Source organism: Aquarana catesbeiana, linkage group LG01, assembly GCF_042186555.1.
Source record: "Aquarana catesbeiana isolate 2022-GZ linkage group LG01, ASM4218655v1, whole genome shotgun sequence".
Classification (NCBI taxonomy): domain Eukaryota; kingdom Metazoa; phylum Chordata; class Amphibia; order Anura; family Ranidae; genus Aquarana; species Aquarana catesbeiana.
In genome coordinates this window covers 726,594,131-726,614,449 of record NC_133324.1, presented here as the reverse complement: position 1 = coordinate 726,614,449, position 20,319 = coordinate 726,594,131, and the positions used below count along the sequence as shown (strand labels likewise).

Genomic DNA, 20,319 nt, shown 5'->3' with positions numbered 1-20,319 from the left:
TAAAAACACCCAACAAAGCAAAATCCCATTCATTTAAATGGCACCTGTTCACATCTGAGCGTTTTGCAGCCTGAAGCAAAACGCCTGACGTGCAAAAAAGTACATGAGCTTCTTTTTAGGTAGATTACAGGCGTTTTTTTGCTTTTTACATTTGTGACCTTTTGACCTGTGCAAAAACACAGTAAAAACACTCAACTTTCTGCCTGAAAACGAAATGCTCAGGTGCAAATGCAGCCTAAAGCATGCCTTTTGATGCTGATTATTGGTTTGATGACTGCCTTGATAAATTTATTAAGCAAGTTACTACAGGGAAAGTGCATCTACCACACAAAAAACAGCCTAAGCTTACTACTATTATGGCTACTGGTGCTTTCTACTGAAAAAGGGACTTTTCGTTCCACACAGGCAAGTCCAAAGTGTGTCCATCGTTTTATCGTAAGCCTTGGACCCCAAAACCTCCAAACCTATCCAGAAGTTCTCTTTAATGTGAAGGTCCACTCCCACTCTTCAGAGTCGGGGGGCAGTATTTGCACCAGGATGGATCAAAGACCTTCCAGACCTCTAGGTCCAATCTTTCATTTCCAGGGGCTACAAAATAGAATATCTATCCCTAACCTCCAAACTGCCAGCTTCATCTCAAAGACAGGCAGACATGTATGCATTCCTCCAGATTCTTCCTTAACTACTCTTCAAGATGGCCTAGAAGAACTTTATAATCAGACTCCTGACGGACAAGCTTTGGCCTCTTCCAAACAGGCCAGACCACCTGTCAAAAAGCCCCTTGTTCCTTTTTGCTTCTCTGTTGCTTTAAATAAGAAGTATGGCCATACTTCTCTTCAGGGTCGCACAGAAGTGCATTGTTTCTGCACTCTTGTGACCCAGCTTCAATCGACAGCAGGCTAAAGACTAAACCCTACTGTCTGCTGACATCACATAAATTCTTGGAAGCAATCTCTAAATAAAGTGATGGTTTTGGCCATATAATACAAGCTACATGGGTAGTAAAGTAGATAAATCACGTATTCTGTGCATGTAAACCTGTGTTTGACAAAAGCCCATTTGCCAAATTTAGCGTGCAAAAAAAAAAAAAAAAATGCTGTCCAACATGTACTGCAGTGAGGGCATTGGTAGCAAAGAACACCTGTTTATCCCTGTGCTGGTAAACATGGAGCATGGATTCATATGCACCATGTGAATGAGGCCCAACTGAACAAGCTGAAGATGGAAGCTGTTTCGGATTCTATCTTCTACAGTTTTGATCAATTCCACCCAATTGGGTGTGAGAGAGCATCACAAGTATGGACAGAATGATATGCAAGAAAGCTCATCAAATGTCATGAGGAAATGAAAACACTACTGATTTGGTATAAGTTTGCTATATATGATGATGTTTGGGTTGACTCCTAGTTTGTGGAAATCTATTCATTTATCTCCGCTGTTAAACCTGTTAGTTAAGACACAAGCCGTGCCCAAAATAACACACTGATAACTCCACCCATTTGTACAAGCTATATTTATACATCGTGACTTACTTGATGAGATTTTCCCTACACAATAAAACTGAAGTGGTAAAATACAAAAGGAGGAAGGCCATTAACAAAAAAAAAAAAAAAAAATGACAAAACAGGGAGCCTCTTAAAAATCCTCCCACTGATCATTATGACAAATTGTCAGCAGCAGCATTGCTACTGGCCAAGTCACCCTGAGCCCACATTCACACTGGGCCATTTTGATATGCGATTTGACATGTCAAATTGCAACCTATTGTTGGCAATGGCACCGGCCAAATCTGCAACAACTTTGCAGCACCGCACCGATTTCCAAAAGTAGTTCCTGCACTACTTTTGGCAACTTCGGGGGCAATTTTAATAGACATTGTGCTTGAACCCGCACAGATGTCTGTCAAATTGCCCCCGAAGTCAGACTGAAATGCCAGTTTGAAATTGTGCGAGTTCAAACCGGCCCTCAGTGTGAAGGTGGGCTGAAGTGTTGCTAAACCCAAAGGCAAGGGTACAAAGGCTCAGTGGAAAGCATTCCCCCATCCACATTGAGTGTGTGCATGGGGGAATCAACTCTTTTTGGTTCATCCTGCTGGTTGAACGAAAAAAAAAAAAAAGAAAAAAATTAAAAATGTATGGCCAAGCCTTAGTCAATCAAGCTGTCCTCTTTTGAGCATGGATGACAATACACTGGTGTGCAGCAACTTGATTTTCAATCAGAGTTTGGCCAGCTTTAGACGGATGACCTATTGGTGATTTTTTTCATAGATATTATTCGCTGCTACAAATCGCCAGTACCAGCGATTTGTGGCTAGCAATTTAATTACTAGAGTTGCTGGCAATTAGCTACAGTATTGGGTTGTGTTCTGCTACAAATTTCTCTCCTTCAGCAATTTGAAGCCAAGCAGACTACTGCCACATTTCATAGAAAAAGCATTAACAGCGACTGTCGCTAGCAATTTTGCCACCAAGCTAAAATTGTGATAAATCTTGATAAGTGAGCAACAGAGCTTTAAAATTATCACGGTTTGCAATCCCACAGAAAAACATAATGGCAGGATCATGGGCAAAAAATAAAGGGAAAAAAAGCATGTAGCTACCAAATGTAAGGGCTGGTAAGTTGCAATATATTTATTTTTGGATTGTTCCCCAATGCTCAACTGCAAAATTCTATCTAAAGCCAGCTTTTAAGTGAGTGTCACTTTAAAATAGAAGTATAAGGTGCTAGCAGGTATAAAGTGCCTTTTCCTAGAGGTGCCTACAAATACCTGCAGCAGCTTTAATTGACAACTGCTCACCTAAATAAACATGGGATTCCCCTGTCAGCACAGTCTGTGTTAATGGGGGAGTTGTGAAAATTACTTTCCTGCATTTCTTTCCTTCGTGGTTGCAGGAAAGTAATTTACACCATCTGTGGCCTGCTTTGGCAGTGTCTTTTGTTTATTTATTTAAATGACTGTCACTTTAAAATAAACATCCTCTTATACTTAATCTTATTGCTCCGTCCATTCTCCTCTAACACATTCACAGATTTTCTCTTTAACAAATGCGATTTTTTTTTCCCCTTTAAGCCCAAGCTTCTTCCCTTCTCACATATGCAAGAATGAAATAGGCCTTGGAACATTCACATCACCTATCCCAAGAGCATTTGGGGCAATCTACAAGAGATGCGCATGCCACGAATCACATTATCAGTGTGCTGGCTGCAAGAACAGAAGAGAAAGCAGGTTCCCAATGAAAGGAGAATGGTATGTATGGTAACTGTGCTCAGCAGCAGACTAAAGCAGGACAACACTGGATTCCTCTATATAAAAAAAAAAAAAAAACGTTATCATCCTTTTAGGACAGCACTAGTGAGGGTAAGGGTCAGTCCACACTAATGCAGCGACTAGCGGTTTCTGCACTAGAAGCATGCCAGTGACTGCTATCTCACTCATTCCATTCATCTCACCGCTTGTGCGGTGAGATGAATGGAGTGTCACCTTTAGTGACACTGCCAATAAAACTGGCAAAAATAAATAAAGGCAATCATGCGATGCGGTAAAACACGCATCACACTGCCCCCCGCCAAACCTCACTGCACTGAACATTTTAGAACATCTAGAAGACAAACTTCTAGAAGTCTACAATCGGTAAATAGACACAGAAGTCAATGCGTGTCAACAGTTCAGTGCTTACTACACCACAATGTTTTGTATGATACTTTTAACAGGCTTTTCTAGGTAAGTGAATGACAACACACTGCTTACAACAGATTTTTTTAAACCTCAGTAACCAAGCTAATGACAAAAGGCATGTGGTTTTGCAGTCCATTATCATAGGGTTCTAGGAGATTTACAGATTCTCATGAGGTCAGCCTTCCGTAGAACACCTTGTGGTTCTAATCTCTTCTACAGCATTTTGCTTTTAACTGGTTCTAATGGCATGAATAAAATAAATACCTTGGAAATGCATAATCCTTCCACTTTAACCAAAGCATTAATAAAAACTTAATTCACATGACTATATTTTGCATTTGTGTAGCTGAAAATCAAAAAAACAGTCAGAATTTTAACCACAAATACTTTTTTAATGTGAAATTAATCGGCCTAATGAAAACCATATCAATGTGTTTTTTTCTATGCATAGTTTGTAATCACATATGTGCACAGTGACAACCATGTTCGCCTTTTAAGCTCAGAGTATACCTCAATACTGAAAAAAAAAAAAAAAAAATTCACATTCTTCTTGCCACTTGTATATGTGCCCAGATTTTCCCCAATATCATATCCTCTCTAATGAACAGAGAGAAGGGCCAGCATTAGAAGCCAATCAGGCTCTGTTACATGCACATATGCGATCCCTGAACACACTGACCAAAGTAAAGATTAGAGATAAACGCTCCTGTTCACTGCTGCTTCACTCAGTTCACTGTCCAATCAGCAGACCTATTTTGATCCAGTGTTCTTAGTTCTTCACCAAACTGAGTTCAAGAATCTGGGTGAGAAGTATGGTAAGATTGCCATGATCACAAAACAAAAAAGGGCTGCTTTTATGCACCCCCCCCCAAAATACAAATGTAAACAAGGCCTTACAATTTTCTCCTGCAGTCTACCCGCAAAGTCCCACAAATACCTGTTGATCCTGCCAATAAAGCCTACCCAATGCAGCTTCCTGTGATGTTATGGCAACAATGTTGCATTGCTCTTTAATTCAGAGTAGCTACCCCTCATGTAGGATGCCAGCTTGCTCTACAGGGGGGAGAAAAAAAAAGTTTGAGAATGTGGAGTAATCAATGGTGTCACTGCCAATTCACAAGCCTGTAGCTTGTCCGTCTGCACCTGACTACAGTTATTTATTTATTTCAGGTACTTATATAGCGCCATCAATTTACGCTTAACATATACATTGTACATTCACATCAGTCCCTACCCTTAAGAAGCTTTACTAGAGAACATGCAAGCTCCAGGCAGGCAGTGTCGTGGTTGGGATTCAAACCAGTGACCCTTCTTACTGCTAGGCGAGAGTGCTACCCACTACACCACTGTCCTGCCCCACATCTAGTCTTTATCCACTGCTTTTGGATTGACAGCAATAACCCTCTCACTGTGAGCTGCAGTGTCTGGGAGAAGGAGAAGAGGGTAAAGAATAATTTTGTTTACTTTATGAGGCTTATGCATCACATAGTAACTGGATTTGGGACTTGTGCAGCAGTCTTTGGCTGTATTTTGATATATTGCAGCTTACCATTCTTTGAATGTGGTAGCAGCATTAGTTTTCTTTTATCAATTTCAGCACATTTCTTGCAAGTACAGAAAAATATCAGACAGTCCTGCTAGTAATCCAGCGGGCTTGTAATCTTTCTGAACTGAAATCTCAGCTTTCATCAGTTCTCTTGTGTGAGCTAAAAGAACTCCTCCCCATGCACAGAAGAGGGGGAGAGGGGAAGGTGTCTGAAGTCCAGAATCAGGAGTGCAGTCCAGAGTGACAATGCTGCTAGATCACAAAAAACAAAAACACCACCACCTCTGATTGTTGCCACCCCATTTACAGACTGTTAAATAATAACATAACACTTTTGTATTGGGTTTAGGGGGTTTCCAACCTTTTGACCTTCCTAGTAGAGCTGCACAATTAATCATTAAAAAAATTGTGATCTCAATTCAACCCCCCTGACGATCTCTATTGCAGAGTTTGCCGGTTCTTTCATATAACAAGTGGAGCGAGTTATCCGCTCACTCAGCTGTCAAAAGAAAACATCCAGGCAGTGTGCCAAGTTTTTAACATGAAACATTAATCTAAGAAGGAAGAGTTAGTTACAAAAGGGATAAACTGTGTGTAAAGAAAAAATCCAGGCAGTCTGCCAAGTTTTTAACAACATGTAAACGCAGGAAGTTTAACCACTTAAAGTCTAAATCTTTTTCTGACACTTGTTTAAGTTAAAATCAATATTTTTTGCTAGAAAATTACTTGGAACCCCCAAACATTATATATATTTTAGCAGAGACCCTAGGAAATAAAATGTTAATTGCTGCAATATTTTATGGCACACTGTATTTGCTCAGCAGTCTTTCAAACGCAATCTTTTGAGAAAAAATACACTTCAATGAATAAATAAAAAATAAATAAATAAATAAAACAAAACAGTAAAGTTAGCACAATTTTTTTTGCTTTAATGTGAAAGATGATGTTACGCCACAAGAATCGTGATCTATCTTCTAAGCAAAAAAATTGCGATTCTCATTTTAGCCAGAATAGTGCAGCTCTACTTCCTAGGCCACATTGGAAGAAGAGTTGTCTTGGGCCACACTAACAATAAGGATAGCTGATGAGCAGAAAAAGTCGGACAGATCACAAGTTAACAATCAGTGCCGGTTCACACAGGGGCGACTTGTCAGGCAACCTAGCCGCCTGACAAGTCGCCTCCCGTTCTGTACAATGGAACCGTTCTAATAGGAGCGACGCAAGTCGCTCCAACTTAGAAAAAGGTTCCTGTACTACTTTGGGGGCGACTTGCATAGACTTCTATACAGAAGTCGTTTTGCAAGTCGCCGTGGCAGTCGTGTGCAGGTCGCCTCGGTGAGGCGACCTGCAAGTCGTGCCGCCCCTGTGTGAACCGGGGCTTACTGATATACAGTTAGGTCCATATATATTTGGACACAGGCACAATTTTAGTTTTTTTTCAGGCATTTATCAAAACATATTCAAGCTATAATTATATAATGGATATGGGCTGAATGTGCACACTCTCAGGTTTAATTTGAGGGCACGTACATCCAAATCGGAGGAAGGGCTTAGGAATTACAGCTCTTATGAATAGCCACCACTCCTTTTTCAAGAGACCAAAAGTAAATTGGACAATTGAATCAAAAAGCTGTTTCATGGCCAGGTGTAGGCTACTCCTTCGATAGATCTTCATCAATTAAGCAGGTAAAAGGTCTGGAGTTGAGTCTAATGATCCATACAAACGATCCGAAAACCGGCCGAGAAATACCGCTTTCGACGCGATCGTACGATAATCGGATCGTTAGTACAGAGCCGATCAAAACAGTTCAGCCGATATCATTTGATCGGACAAGCACGAAAATGTTCCTCGTACGATACCAGATCATACGATTTTCGTTTAGACAGTACAGTGGTCGTCCAAAAATACAATACAAATACACTACAACACAACATATGACGTCACTTCCGATTTTCTTTTCTGTCGTATGAGAATTTGTGACTTTAGTAATCTTGTCAATTTCTAATTGCAACTAGTAAGGGAAAAAAGTCAGACAGACAATCTGTCGTCCGATTTTTGGATCGTGTGTACGGGGCATTAGTGTGGTATTTGAAAATCTATTGCTGTGAACCTACATCATGCGTTCAAAGAAGCTGTCCATGTAAGTGAAACAGGCCACTGTAAGGCTTTGAAAACAAAACAAATCCATCAGAGAGATAGCAGCAACATTAGGAGTGGCCAAATCAACAGTTTGGTACATTCTGAGGAAAGAAAAAAACGCACTGGTGAGCTCAGCAACATAAAAAGGCCTGGACGTCCACAGAGGACAACAGTGGTGGATGATCACAGGATCCTCTCTATGGTAAAGAAAAACCCATTCACAACATCCAGACATCCAGGACATTCTCCAGGAGATGGGCGTATCATTGTCAAAGTCTACAATCAAGAGAAGATGTCACGAGAGCAAATACAGAGGGTTCACCACAAGGTGCAAACCATTCATAAGCCTGAGAAATAGAAAAGCCAGATTAGACTTTGCCAAAAGACATCCAAAAAAGCCAGACCAGTTCTTGAAAAGCATTCTTTGGACAGATGAAACTAAGATTAATCTGTACCAGAATGCGGGAAGAAAAAAAAAAAAAAAAGAAGAGTGGAGAAGGTTTAGAACAGTTCATGATCCAAAGAACACAGTCATCTGTACTGTAAAACACGGTGGAGGCAGTGTGATGGCATGGGCAAGCATGGCTTCCAGTGGCACTGGTTCATTGATGATGCGACGGAGGACAGAAGCAGCTGGATGAATTCTGCAGTGTTTAGAGATATAGGGTCAGCCCAGATTCAGCCAAATGCAGCAAAGTTGATTGGATGGTGCCTTACAGTACAGATGGACAATGATCCAAAACACACAGCAAAAGCAACCCAGGAGCTTTTGAAGGAAGAGAAGTGGAATATTCTGCAATGGCCGAGTCAATCAACTGATCTCAACCCAATTGAGCATGCATTTCACTTGCTAAAGGCATAACTAAAGGCAGAAATAACCACAAAGAACAACTGAAGACAGCTGCAGTTAGAGCCTGACAAAGCATCAGAAAGGAGGAAACACAGTCTTTGGGTTCCAGACTTCAGGCAGTCATTGTCAATAAAGGATTCTCAACAAAATATCAAAAATGATTATATTCATTTGTCCAATTACATTTGAGCCCCTGAAAATGGGAGGACTGTGTAAAAAATGTTTGCAGTTCCTAAAATTTGTACTTGAGATTTATGTTCAACCCCTTCAATTAAAGCCAAAAGTATGAAAATTTTGCCCGTGTCCTAATATATATGGACCTTACTGTAGATAATGTACCCGAGTAATAAAACTTAATTTTTTTTTTTATTATAAAAGTAAGAGGGCAACATAAAACTAGTGCGATATTTGACACCGTTTTTGATAAACTAACGCATCAAATATCTGTTACGATGGATGCAGTAGCAATTCTAATTTTGCCCTTCATGTGCTTTATCCTTGAAAATAGTTGCTCACAAATATAGGTACTGCTGAAAACTGATGACATGAATAAGGCATGATTGTGAAGAGTGGGATATTTTTCTTTGGGAAGATAAAATTAATAAAAGTAAATAGTAAACTGTCAACAACCATGTGTTCACTAAGAGTAAATGCAAATCGCTCCCCCCCCCCCCCCTCAAACAAAATTAACATTTTTAAGTAAGTTTATATTTTTGTGTTGGGCCGCAGGTTGGACATCCCAGGTTTAGATAAACCTCAATGCATTTCCTAGGGAATCTGCTTATTTTATTGAGGAAGCCATTACAGAATCATATTATTTATGAAAAGAAGATACATAGTTACAGGATATTAAGGGCTGGTTCACACCAGCGGCTGTGCATCACATTAATGCATAACAATGTGCATTAAATATGTTGGCGTAATGTGGTGTCATTCATTCTGAATGCATCATGGCATCACTGCAATGCATGCACCATTTTTTGTCTAGGCACCAAAGGTTAGTGCATTACCACACTGCAATATACAGGGGTGTCATTCAGAATAAATGGCACAGCATTGCACCAACACATTTAGCATTACTTGGTGCATATAGCCACAACACCACAATGGATAATGACTGGGCCCTAAAGTAGATTTCTCGCTTCTTCATTGGGGCAAAAAAAGATTTAAAAAAAAAAAAAAAAACCACACAACACACACACACACACACACACACACACACAAAACGTTAACGTCATCTGACAGCAAAATGGTTTTGCAATGTTGTAGAAGTTCATAATTATATGCACGTTTGAGCCATGTTTTTACCACCCACCAACTGCCACTCCCCTTTAAGCTTCAACAGGCAGCGGAGGTTTCATGCCTGTGGCAAAGTTTACCCAACATGTAGCGATCGGTTGCAAGTCTGCCACACTAAAACCTCTGAACACTAAAGCCTCGTAAACAATACTAGTCTTTTTTGTTCAACCCAGCAGGTTGAAAGAAAAAAAAACTGACAGCTAGAGTCACTGTTCGAACAATCCAATTTTAGTACTTATTATTATTATTATTATTATACGGGATTTATATAGCGCCGACAGTTCACGCAGCGCTTTACAACATTCAATCTCCCCTGCTGTTCTATTATGTTCTGACAGGAGGACGGCACCCTCGCCAGAACACTCCAGTCAGCGCTCTCAGCCATTGGCTGAGAGTGCTAATCGGGAGCCGGTCAGCAGACCTTTTTTGGTCATGCCCCTTCTGTTAGAGCGGCTGCCGTGCACACAGGCCGAATGTCGGCCGGTTTTTACTGAACCGGCCCATTCGGCCCTTGTGTACTAGGCTTAAAGTGGTTGTTAAGCCACTTTATTATATTCATCCCATCCCCTCTGTTATATAACAAAATGTGTCCCAGTGTCTGAGCTATATAAAAAAGATGCTGATTTCTACCTTATATCAGAGCATCTCCCAGTGCTCACGTGACTCCTCATCTCTCTTCTCTCCCAGGCTGACAGCTACAGTAGGAGGGGCCGAGAATTCCCAACTGAAATCAGCCGAGGAGCCACGTGAGCGCTGGGGGACTCTCTCTAATATAAGGTAGAAATCAGCATTTTTTTTATATAGCTCAGACACTGGGACACATTTTTATTTAACTGAGGGGGTGGGATGAATATAATATAGTTTTTATAGCAGCAGGAGGGACGGGCAGTGTCTTGAGCTGATAAGCAGGGGGGGGGGGGGGGGGGACAGAGAAGGGCAGTGGATGACGGAGGCACGTAAACTGACCACGGTGTCGGGGCTCAGCAGCCATGAAAAAAACGTGGTCAGTTTACAGGGGGAGGGCAGAACCAGCCAGGTATTTTAGGTTATACAGGGGACCAAATGACACAGCACAAGCACTGTGCTGTTAGTCATGCTTTAAGGGAACGAGTATTTTTTTTTTTTTTTTTGGACAACAAACAGTTTAGGACTATATACAGTCAACAGGGCATGGAAAGGAGTATAACTACTAGAGGCAAATCTCAGTTAAAGTTTGCTTTATATTACAAGTTAAACTGTTAAACTGTCAGGGGATTTGCTATATGGAAATTCAGCTTGCAGAAAAAGCTCATACAAACAGTTCTGTTCACCAGAAGATGAGCAGCTGAAATTAGCTTCGTTTAGAAATCCCAGGCATTGTGGGGTTGATTTACTAAAGAGTGCAAAATCTGGTGCAGCTCTACAGAGAAACCAATCTGCATCCATTTTTTTTTTTGTCAAAGCTTAATTGAACGAGCTGAAGTTAGAAGCTGATTGGCTACTATGCAGAACTAGACCAGATCTAGCACTCCAGTTTTAGTAAATCAATCCCTGTGTTACTACCTAGCAGGAAGGAAGATACTACTACTGAGAGGGGGGAATGTACTACCAGAAAGCACACCAACACCTCCACCACATGCCTCAAATCTGGTGACTTCCTCGTCATCACTTCCCATTTCATATTACTTCTACTTCCCCTTTAAAACAAGTAGAAAACCAACTCACACAGGGCATTTGCCAAATTTCCTTTCAGGCTGGGTTCACACTGAACGCACCGGTTCAAAGCAAGAGTCCTGTGCTTCTCCATTCACATTTTCAGGTTTGATTTCAGCCCGAATTTTGGGCTGAATTCGGACCTGAAACGGACCAAAAGACGCACAGGACCCCTGTGCAATTTGCCCAAGGGATGTGTGAGCCGGTCACAATCTCCTGCTATGCGAATTGGATGCAGGTTTCGCAATAGTGTGAACCTAGCCTAAAGCTTCAAGTAAGCATCAAAATGCACATAAAGAAAATGCATGTAAAAGCAGTAGGTGCTTTAATTAACTAATCAACACGTGTAGACTAGGCCTAACAAACAAAAAGGTGCATACTTTTTTTGTGAAAGCAGTGCACCACGATGCACAGTGATGCGTTATTGTGTGTGTGTGTTATGTGCTGCAATGCTCATCTATTGGCAAGGCGAGTTTGGATGTCATTAAGTGTCGGTTCACACTAAAGGCAGCACGACTTGCAGTGCGACTGCCTCAGGCGACCTGGACACGACAGGAGCGGCGACTTGCAAAACGACTTCTGTATAGAAGTCAATGCAAGGCCCCTCAAGTCGCCCCCAGAGTCTTACAGGAACCTTTTTCTAAGTCGGAGCGACTTGCGTCTCTCTGATTAGAACGGTTCCATTGTACAGAATGGGACGCGACTTGTCAGGCGGCTAAGTCGCCTGACAACTCGTCCCAGTGTGAACCGGCACTTAAGGATAACTAAGAGCAAAACTTTTTTTTTCTTTGGATTTGGATAGGAGTGGAGAGTGATTAGAACACCTGTCAGGTTTCTAATGCAGTCTGTGTCCCGCATGTCAGCCCGACTTCTGGAGCGATTTCAGAGACATCTGTGTGGGTTCATGCACAGATGTCTATTGAAATCACCCCCAAAGTCTCCAAAAGTAGTGCAGGAACTATTTTTGGGAATCGGTGTAGCGCTGTAAAGTCGGTGTCGCACAGATTTGGACGGTGCTACTGCCAGCAATAGCAGCCAATTTGACATGTCAAATCACATGCCAAATTGGCCCGATGTGAACATGGGCTTAGGGATATATGCTATTGCGTGCCCCCCCCCCCCCCCCCCCCCACCTGTACCATCATCACCAAGGAATTCCCTCTCTTTGAAAAGATTTTGGCTATGGGTCTGGAAGTGAAGGGAATATGTCACAATAAGACACAGTTGGCAAAAAAAGGATAACTGCCAGGTGTTCTAACCCCCCCCCCCCTCCCCAATGGTCCATACACACGATCCGAATATCGTACGAAAACGGTCGTCCGAGGAAGGATCGTACAATTTTCGAATCGCGTGTACACTACTTTCGACAGCCAATCACGACCGTTCATCCGATATTATTTGATCTGACATACCCGTAAATTTTCCTCATACGATTCCAGATCATACGATTTTCGTTTAGTCAGTATAGTTGTCGTTCGAAAATACAATACAAATACATTACAACACATGACATCACTTCCGATTTTTTTTGTCTGTCGTACGAGAATTTGTGACTTTATTTAGTTATTCAATTTCTATTTTTCATATGATCGGTCATACGATATTCGGATCATGTGTACGGGGCATTACTCTATTCAATATTGGGGGGGGGGGGGGGGGGTGAGGTTTTGCTCACAGTGCTGCGTTAACCCTTTCACTACCTGAGACATTTTTCCATAAAATCATTTTTTCAGGCCTGAAGATTCAGATAATATATAATTCTTCTGTAAAGTGCACATCCTAGAGAATAAAATAGTGGTAGCTCAAAATTTTTATGTCACACAATATTAGAGCAACAGTTTATAAAAAATAAAATGTTTGCAAAAATACACTAAAGTAAATTATTATTATTACATATTATTATATATTACTCACCTTTTGATAAAACATAAAAGATGAGGTTATGCCAAGTAAATGGTACCCAACATGTTGAGCCCTGAAATTGCAATGGCAACAAACTTCAGTACCCTAATGCTTTCCACAGACGCCCCTACATGTCATCAGTTTAGAGTCGACCAGAAATAGTGAGCCTAGAATTACTGCTCTCACTCTGAAGTGCGCAGCAATAAGTAACACGTAGCGCAATCAACATTCTCCTGCATTGTAGTACCAGTGAAGCGTGCATTTCCAATCGCTTAAATTTTTTAGGGGGGATTTTAAGTGCCAGGTGTGTATGGAATGCAATCTGGAGGCTGCAGAGCTTCTATCTGACAGCAGACAGTTGGGTAGAGGTTACAGACAGCAATAAGAAGTTGACAGAGGGGGGTTATTTATGAAAAGCAAATCCACTTTGCACTGCAAGTGCACTTGGAAGTGCAGTCGCTCTAAATCTAAGGGGTAGATCTGAAATGAGTGGAAGCTCTGCTGATTTAATCATCCAATCATCTGCAAGCTAAAATGCTGTTTTTTTTTATCTTCCTTGCGTGTCCCCCTTGGATCTACAGCGACTTTACTTCCAAGTGCACTTTCAGTGCAAAGTGGATTTTCCTTTAGTAAATAACCCCCAATCTGTCTAATTTTTGCCCACTTCATTCAAAACTAAAAACAAAATAAAAAAAAAAAAAGTCAGTCAGTCTTTGGGTAGTACTTAAGCCAAGACAAAAATACTCACAGACTAAGTCTAAAATGACCCATTATGCATAATGGTTTACAGGGCAGCAGCAATACATTACAACAGTGTTACACCGATGCATAAGAGCATTTAGCCTACTATGCTCTGTCAGTACAGAACAGCCTAGAATATAGGGAATTAAAAAGGTTCAGACACCCTATTAGCGAGCTGCTAGTACTCAACTTTCAGCCTTTCCACTGAGTGCAGGAATCTGCCCTCTCAGCAAACAGCCACTATTACGTGAAGCCTCCTGACAACAATCTTGCCAGCCAAATTCCCACACAGACTACCGCTCACAAGAGCAGACTGTTTTGAAACTGAACTCGTAGCTGGGAATAACAACCAGCACACACTACAAACATAACTTGTCCCGCACCCTCCCTGCGGCAACAACAACTGGCACAGATAGAGCCCAACCCCCTACAGAGGTGGCATGTGTCCCAGGAGGAATGCAGGCCGCAATCTGCTGCAATACACACACTTCTATTTGGGGAATTCACTAAATGCAACAAACCCAGGTCACTAGACTACAACTTCAAGGTATTGTTTTGCAATAGTAACACTCTGTGATGATACAAAAATAAATAAATAAATGGTGTTTAACTTCTACAACTTCCTTCATGTTAAAGGAGAAGTGCAGTTTCTAGACAAAGTACACTTGGTGGTCAACTCATTTTTGGAACTTATACCCATAGATAAGCTTATGATAACAGTGAATATCTCCTAAACTTGCGGTGTTTAGGGGATATTCACACTGGCTGCAGCCTGTGACGTCACGGTATGCCAGACCTTCAGGGTTTTTTCCCGGAGCCTTGGGCTCCCATGCACATGCACAGGAGTGACGTCATCGCAGCCCCAGCCACTCATATAGCTGGAGCCCGCAAACATGGAAAGAAGACCAGGTGAAGATAGAAGCCCTGACAGCACATCGCTGGAGGGCTTTGTTCTAAGGTAAGTATTTCATAATGTGCTAGTATGCGATACATTATGCCATTGCCTTGATTTTTTTAAATTTTTTGTTCTAATGCAGCAGTTTACTACAGCTTACAAGAGGAGCTCCACCCAAAAGGTCTAGTTCCCTGCTCCTCTTGAACAAGTGGCACCTATGAGTAGCAGGGGGGTATCTGATTTTGACAGGTACCCCCTGCAGTCTTCTGAGACACTGACAGGTCCCAGAAGACTGCATATACCATTCTTGATGCGCAGTGGGCACACAGCTGTGAAGCCACAAACTCACAGCCGGGTGCCCATAGTGAGGATGCCGGTGATCAAAGACAGCTGCGAGACCAACTGGGGTGAGCACACTGCTGGATCCTGGGACAGGTGGGTGGCTGTTTTTTTTTAAAAGTCAGTAGCTACAGTTTTTATAGCTGCTGACTTATTTTTTCCCACGGGTGACTGGAACTCCGCTTTAAGCTGCCCATACATGGTTCAGTTTCTTTCGTTCAGCCACCTGGCTGAACCTATTCCCCCTTCAACACATTCAGTGTGGATGCAGAAATGCCCCCAGCTGTGTCATTGTATTCTGACAACAGGGAAACTCTCCTGCCTTCCCACTGTCACAATACACAGATCAGAGCTGCAGGTTACTAACTGCAGCACTGATCACATTTTTCAACAGTCCCGTTTGTGAGAAGTCATCTGATAGATTAACTTCTCATGATCGAGAATGGTCATACATGGATTGAAATTCAGTCAGTTCCTGCTAAAGTGGCTGAATTTCACAGCTGCATACCTACCTCAATCCAATAACTCTGGCCTCTGGTATTTGTTTGCCTGCACATTAAAGCCCCACGGACCTCTAGGGCACAGTCTCTCTTCTACTACGGCCTCAGAACACAGCGCCATAAAATCTATAGGGCTCCATTATGCAGGTGCTGCGAGTGAGATTAGTGGCGCTCTGTAAACAAATAACCAGAGGCCACAGCCATTGGTCTGAGGCAAGTACACCTCTGTGGAGGGGGGTTGTGGGTTAAGTTAGGGCAAAAAAAGATAAGGGCAATAGAAGACAGAGTGCACTTATTTTTGCCTTGACCTAATCTAATCCACCTACCCCCCCCCCCCCCCAACAGATGTGTATGTACCTCAATCTCTCAGAATTATGTCTGCATAAAATAGTAGAACAATTGCTTTACATACAAATCTAATCTTTGCTTGTACAGGGAAAAAAATCTAACAGTGCTCAGAGCATTTACAGCTTGGTGTTGTGTTGCGCCACACGTGCAGGTCTGTTTGTTTTTACTAAACAGTAAAGCAGAATGGATGAAGGAATCTCCTCTGCGGCTACTGTACTCAAGCTAGGTGGTGCCAACAGGCCAATCACAACTCAAGTATGAGCAGTGTATGGCCATCTTGAGGGCTCAGCAAGCACTTTCCCAGCACCATATGAGAGTGTTCGGGTCCGGGTGACTGGTTACTCAGAAGCTGAGCAATGCATTATGGGAAGAGTCATATGTAAAGTATTAATTCTCTGGGTCCTAAGGCACAGTGTCATGGAGTGCCCAACAGCTTGTGTGGACAAAAGTTTGTTTGCTTCAAAACAGGGTTTGCGCTCCTATACAGCTCTATGCAAGTGTAAAGTCAGCCATAGATAATTAGAATCTTGGCTGTTTCAGCAGGAACCAGCCGAGGTTCGAACCATGTGTGGGCAAGCTGAACGTTCCCAAGTTGATCGATCAAACAACTTGGGTACAAGCAGTCTGCTGGATTTTTCATGCAATTATTGCAAGTGGCCATTATAGTCGCAAGGAATAATCACTGTGTTCTTCCGACAGGGAGAGCAATGGCTTGGCAGGAGGGATTCCCCTGTCAACACTGTGTTGATCAGGGAATCAAGCGATTTTCTTTCCTGCAACCCGTGGTTGCAGGAAAAAAATTTGCTCTGTCTAAGACCAGACTAAGAATGAAGGAGTGAAAATCCAACTTGAAGTAGATCAAACACAGGTCAGAAGATGATCAACTGCAGGTCAAATACACCTGTCGGTGAATTGTGAATGATATCAAAAGGTCTCAAACTGAAGATACACTGATGTCAATGGCACAAACCTAAAGCATTCCTGCCATGGTAGGCGAATCCCACAGTCAGGAAGCATGGGACAATTCTTACCACATCTCCCCTTCAGCTGACATATTCATTTTATTAGAACAGAGATGCAGTATGTACTGATAGCCTCCCGGATGGCAGATTCGAACCACTATACAAATACCGACACTCTCCAAAGCATCAAGTCCACCTTCTCCACCAACTTGGTAAACCCCTATCCAAGACATCATTCCTTAGCCCTTCCTACTCTACAGTAGAAATATTGTGTGACTTCTGGAAGGACAGAAGGAAACACTTGTCCACTACAGCAGCATGGCACATTTGTGGGAACTTAACACAATGTCTGGTGATTGATAACTAGGGTCTACCTTCCTCAGACTACATTACACCCAAGATGAACGTGTCAAGGATGACTGTGTAGGGCAGGTTATGTCTGCCATGCCGGGAAACCTGTATTTCAGTCAGATCAGTGGGTTATTTCTAACAATTTATAAAAGGATTCTGTGTAAGTCTGATTTCTGTATGTTTAAAGGCCACTTTCCACCACAAATCTGTCACCAATCGAGCATAATGTATCATACAGTACTGGTGTAATGGGCACAGCAATAGACAAACTGCTACAAACTCTAAGCAGGCTCCTCATGATACATAACCCCCTGTTAGGTGGCCCCTCTACATGATCCATAACCCCTGATGTTAAGTGCCCAGTCATGATACGTAACTCCTGACATTTGGTGCCCCATCATGATACATAACACCTGATGTTAGGTGGCCTCTCTCCATGATGCGGAACCCTTGATGTTAGGTGGCCCTTCTCCACAATATGTAACCCCTGATGTTAGGTGGCCCCTAATTATGTGTAATCCCTGATGTTAGCTGGCCTCTCTTCATGAAACTTAACCCCTGACATTAGGTGGCCTCTCTCCATGATACGTAACCCCTAAGTTAGGTGCCCCGTCATAATACGTAACCCCTGATGTTAGGTGGCCCCTCTCCATGATATATAGCCCCTGATGTTAGGTGGACACTCTCCATGACACATAACCCCTGATGTTACTTGCCCAGTCACGATACATAACCCCTGATGGTAGGTGACCTCACTTCATGATACATAACCCCATGACGTTAGGCGCCTAGTCATGATACACAATTCCTGAAGTTAGGTGGCCCCTCATATATAACCCATGACAGTAGGTGGCCCCTCTCCATGATACGTAGCTCCTGGTGTAAGGTGAACAGTCCTTATACACAACCCCTGATGGTAGGTGGCCCCTCGTACTGATATGTAACCCCTGACATTAGGTGGCCCCTCTCTCTGATACGTAACCCACAATGTTAGGTGATCCCTATTCATGATAGGAAAACCCCTGACGTTAGGTAACCCCTATTCATGATAGGAAAACCCCTGACGTTAGGTGACCCCTACTCATGATACGTAACCCCCAATGTTAGGTGGCCCCTCTCTCTGATACGTAACACCTGGCGTTAGGTGATACGAAACCCCTGACGTTAGGTGACCCTTTTACACGTAACCCCCTGATGGTAGGTAGTCCCTCTCTGACACATAACCCCTGAAGTTAGGTGGCACTTTATGATAGATATCTTCTAAAGTTCAGCGACTACTCTTCATAACCTCTGAATATATGTGTCCCATAACATAACTCCTGAAGTTAGATGTCCCCTCCATGACATATAACTTTTGACTGTATGTCCCCCCAATAATGCAGAACCCCCTGTGAAGTTGGGTGCCCCTCCTCCTCCCCCGGCAGTTGTTATGATAGTTGTGTCGTCGTCAGCCGGTGCTCCCAGGCACGCCGAGGCCCGCTCCTCCCCCCTCCACCATTCTTCATACTTACGAAACGCTTCAACTTTTTCTCGGGCGGTGATTTCCTGAGCCAGCCGGAGCAGACCACTTCTCCGCCGCCCCCCGAGCCCATTCCTCCGCCGGAGCTCATCATGGCTCTCCTGCCTAGCCCGGCACCGTGCCCCCTCCTGATCTCCGAAAACAGGCTGATGGACACAGCCTCCAGGGTGAGCCGCCCTCCTCCTCCCGAGCAGTACGGGGACAAAACTTCACCAAAACTTTATTCCGGGGGAGCGGGGAATGAGCCCGGCTCCCCGCCCTCAGCACTCGTTCTATGAGCCTCTTCCGCCTCGTCTTCCCTCTTCTCCACAACTTTGTCCGGAGCCCGGCCAGGAGGAGAATGGCGCTCTGTGATTGCGGGGCCCTGAGGAGAGCTGCCTGTGCTTAGTGTATGTGGGATGGAGCCGCCCTGTGTCCGGGCTCCTTCCTTCTCATCCCGCCGATCACACACACATTTTTTCCTCTTCCACTCAATACAGCACTTCTCCCCCCTCCTCCTCCTTCTTCTTCTTTTCTCCCTCTTCTTCTCCCCTCCTCTTCTCCTCCGCCCATCCATGGAAGCGCCGTCCTGCAGTTCCTCCCTTTTCTCCTCACACGCCTCCAATACGAGAAGTAGGAGACGAGTGTGAGAACCATGGCTGGCCTGAGGGGGACTTCTCCGCGCCTCACAGCGCTCACACATACTCCTTTCCCTCAGCCAGACCCCTATTCCCTCACCCACACCCCTATCCCCTCACCTAGACCCCTATCCCCTCACCTAGACCCCTATCCCCTCACCTAGACCCCTATCCCCTCACCCACACCCCTATGCCCTCAGCCAGACCTCTATCCTCTCAGCCAGACCTCTATCCCCTCAGCCAGACCTCTATCCCCTCAGCCAGACCTCTATTCCCTCAGCCAGACCTCTATTCCCTCAGCCAGACCCCTATTCCCTCAGCCAGACCCCTATTCCCTCACCTAGACCCCTATCCCCTCACCTAGACCCCTATCCCCTCACCTAGACCCCTATCCCCTCACCCACACCCCTATGCCCTCACCCACACCCCTATGCCCTCAGCCAGACCTCTATCCTCTCAGCCAGACCTCTATCCTCTCAGCCAGACCTCTATCCTCTCAGCCAGACCTCTATCCCCTCAGCCAGACCTCTATCCCCTCAGCCAGACCCCTATTCCCTCAGCCAGACCCCTATTCCCTCAGCCAGACCCCTATTCCCTCAGCCAGACCCCTATCCCCTCACCTAGACCCCTATCCCCTCACCTAGACCCCTATCCCCTCACCTAGACCCCTATCCCCTCACCCACACCCCTATGCCCTCACCCACACCCCTATGCCCTCAGCCAGACCTCTATCCCCTCAGCCAGACCCCTATTCCCTCAGCCAGACCCCTATTCCCTCAGCCAGACCCCTATTCCCTCAGCCAGACCCCTATCCCCTCAGCCAGACCCCGATCCCCTCAGCCAGACCCCGATCCCCTCAGCCAGACCCCGATCCCCTCAGCCAGACCCCGATCCCCTCAGCCAGACCCCGATCCCCTCAGCCAGACCCCGATCCCCTCAGCC

General features: G+C 43.9%; 1 protein-coding gene across 4 annotated transcripts in view; it reads right to left on the bottom strand.

Annotated features, from left to right (window-relative positions):
• The window catches only part of GAB1 (GRB2 associated binding protein 1), a 159,598-nt gene extending 140,260 nt beyond the window's left edge, over positions 1–19,338 (bottom strand). For 3 of the 4 annotated variants that reach the window (XM_073604352.1, XM_073604360.1, XM_073604369.1), the window contains exon 1: positions 18,753–19,338. In XM_073604352.1, coding sequence (XP_073460453.1) covers positions 18,753–18,854 — 102 coding nt within the window. In that variant the 5' untranslated portion in view covers positions 18,855–19,338. The remainder of the gene's footprint in view (positions 1–18,752) is intronic. The other variant, XM_073604342.1, reaches the window with a different exon arrangement.
• Between the last annotated feature and the right edge of the window lie 981 nt (positions 19,339–20,319).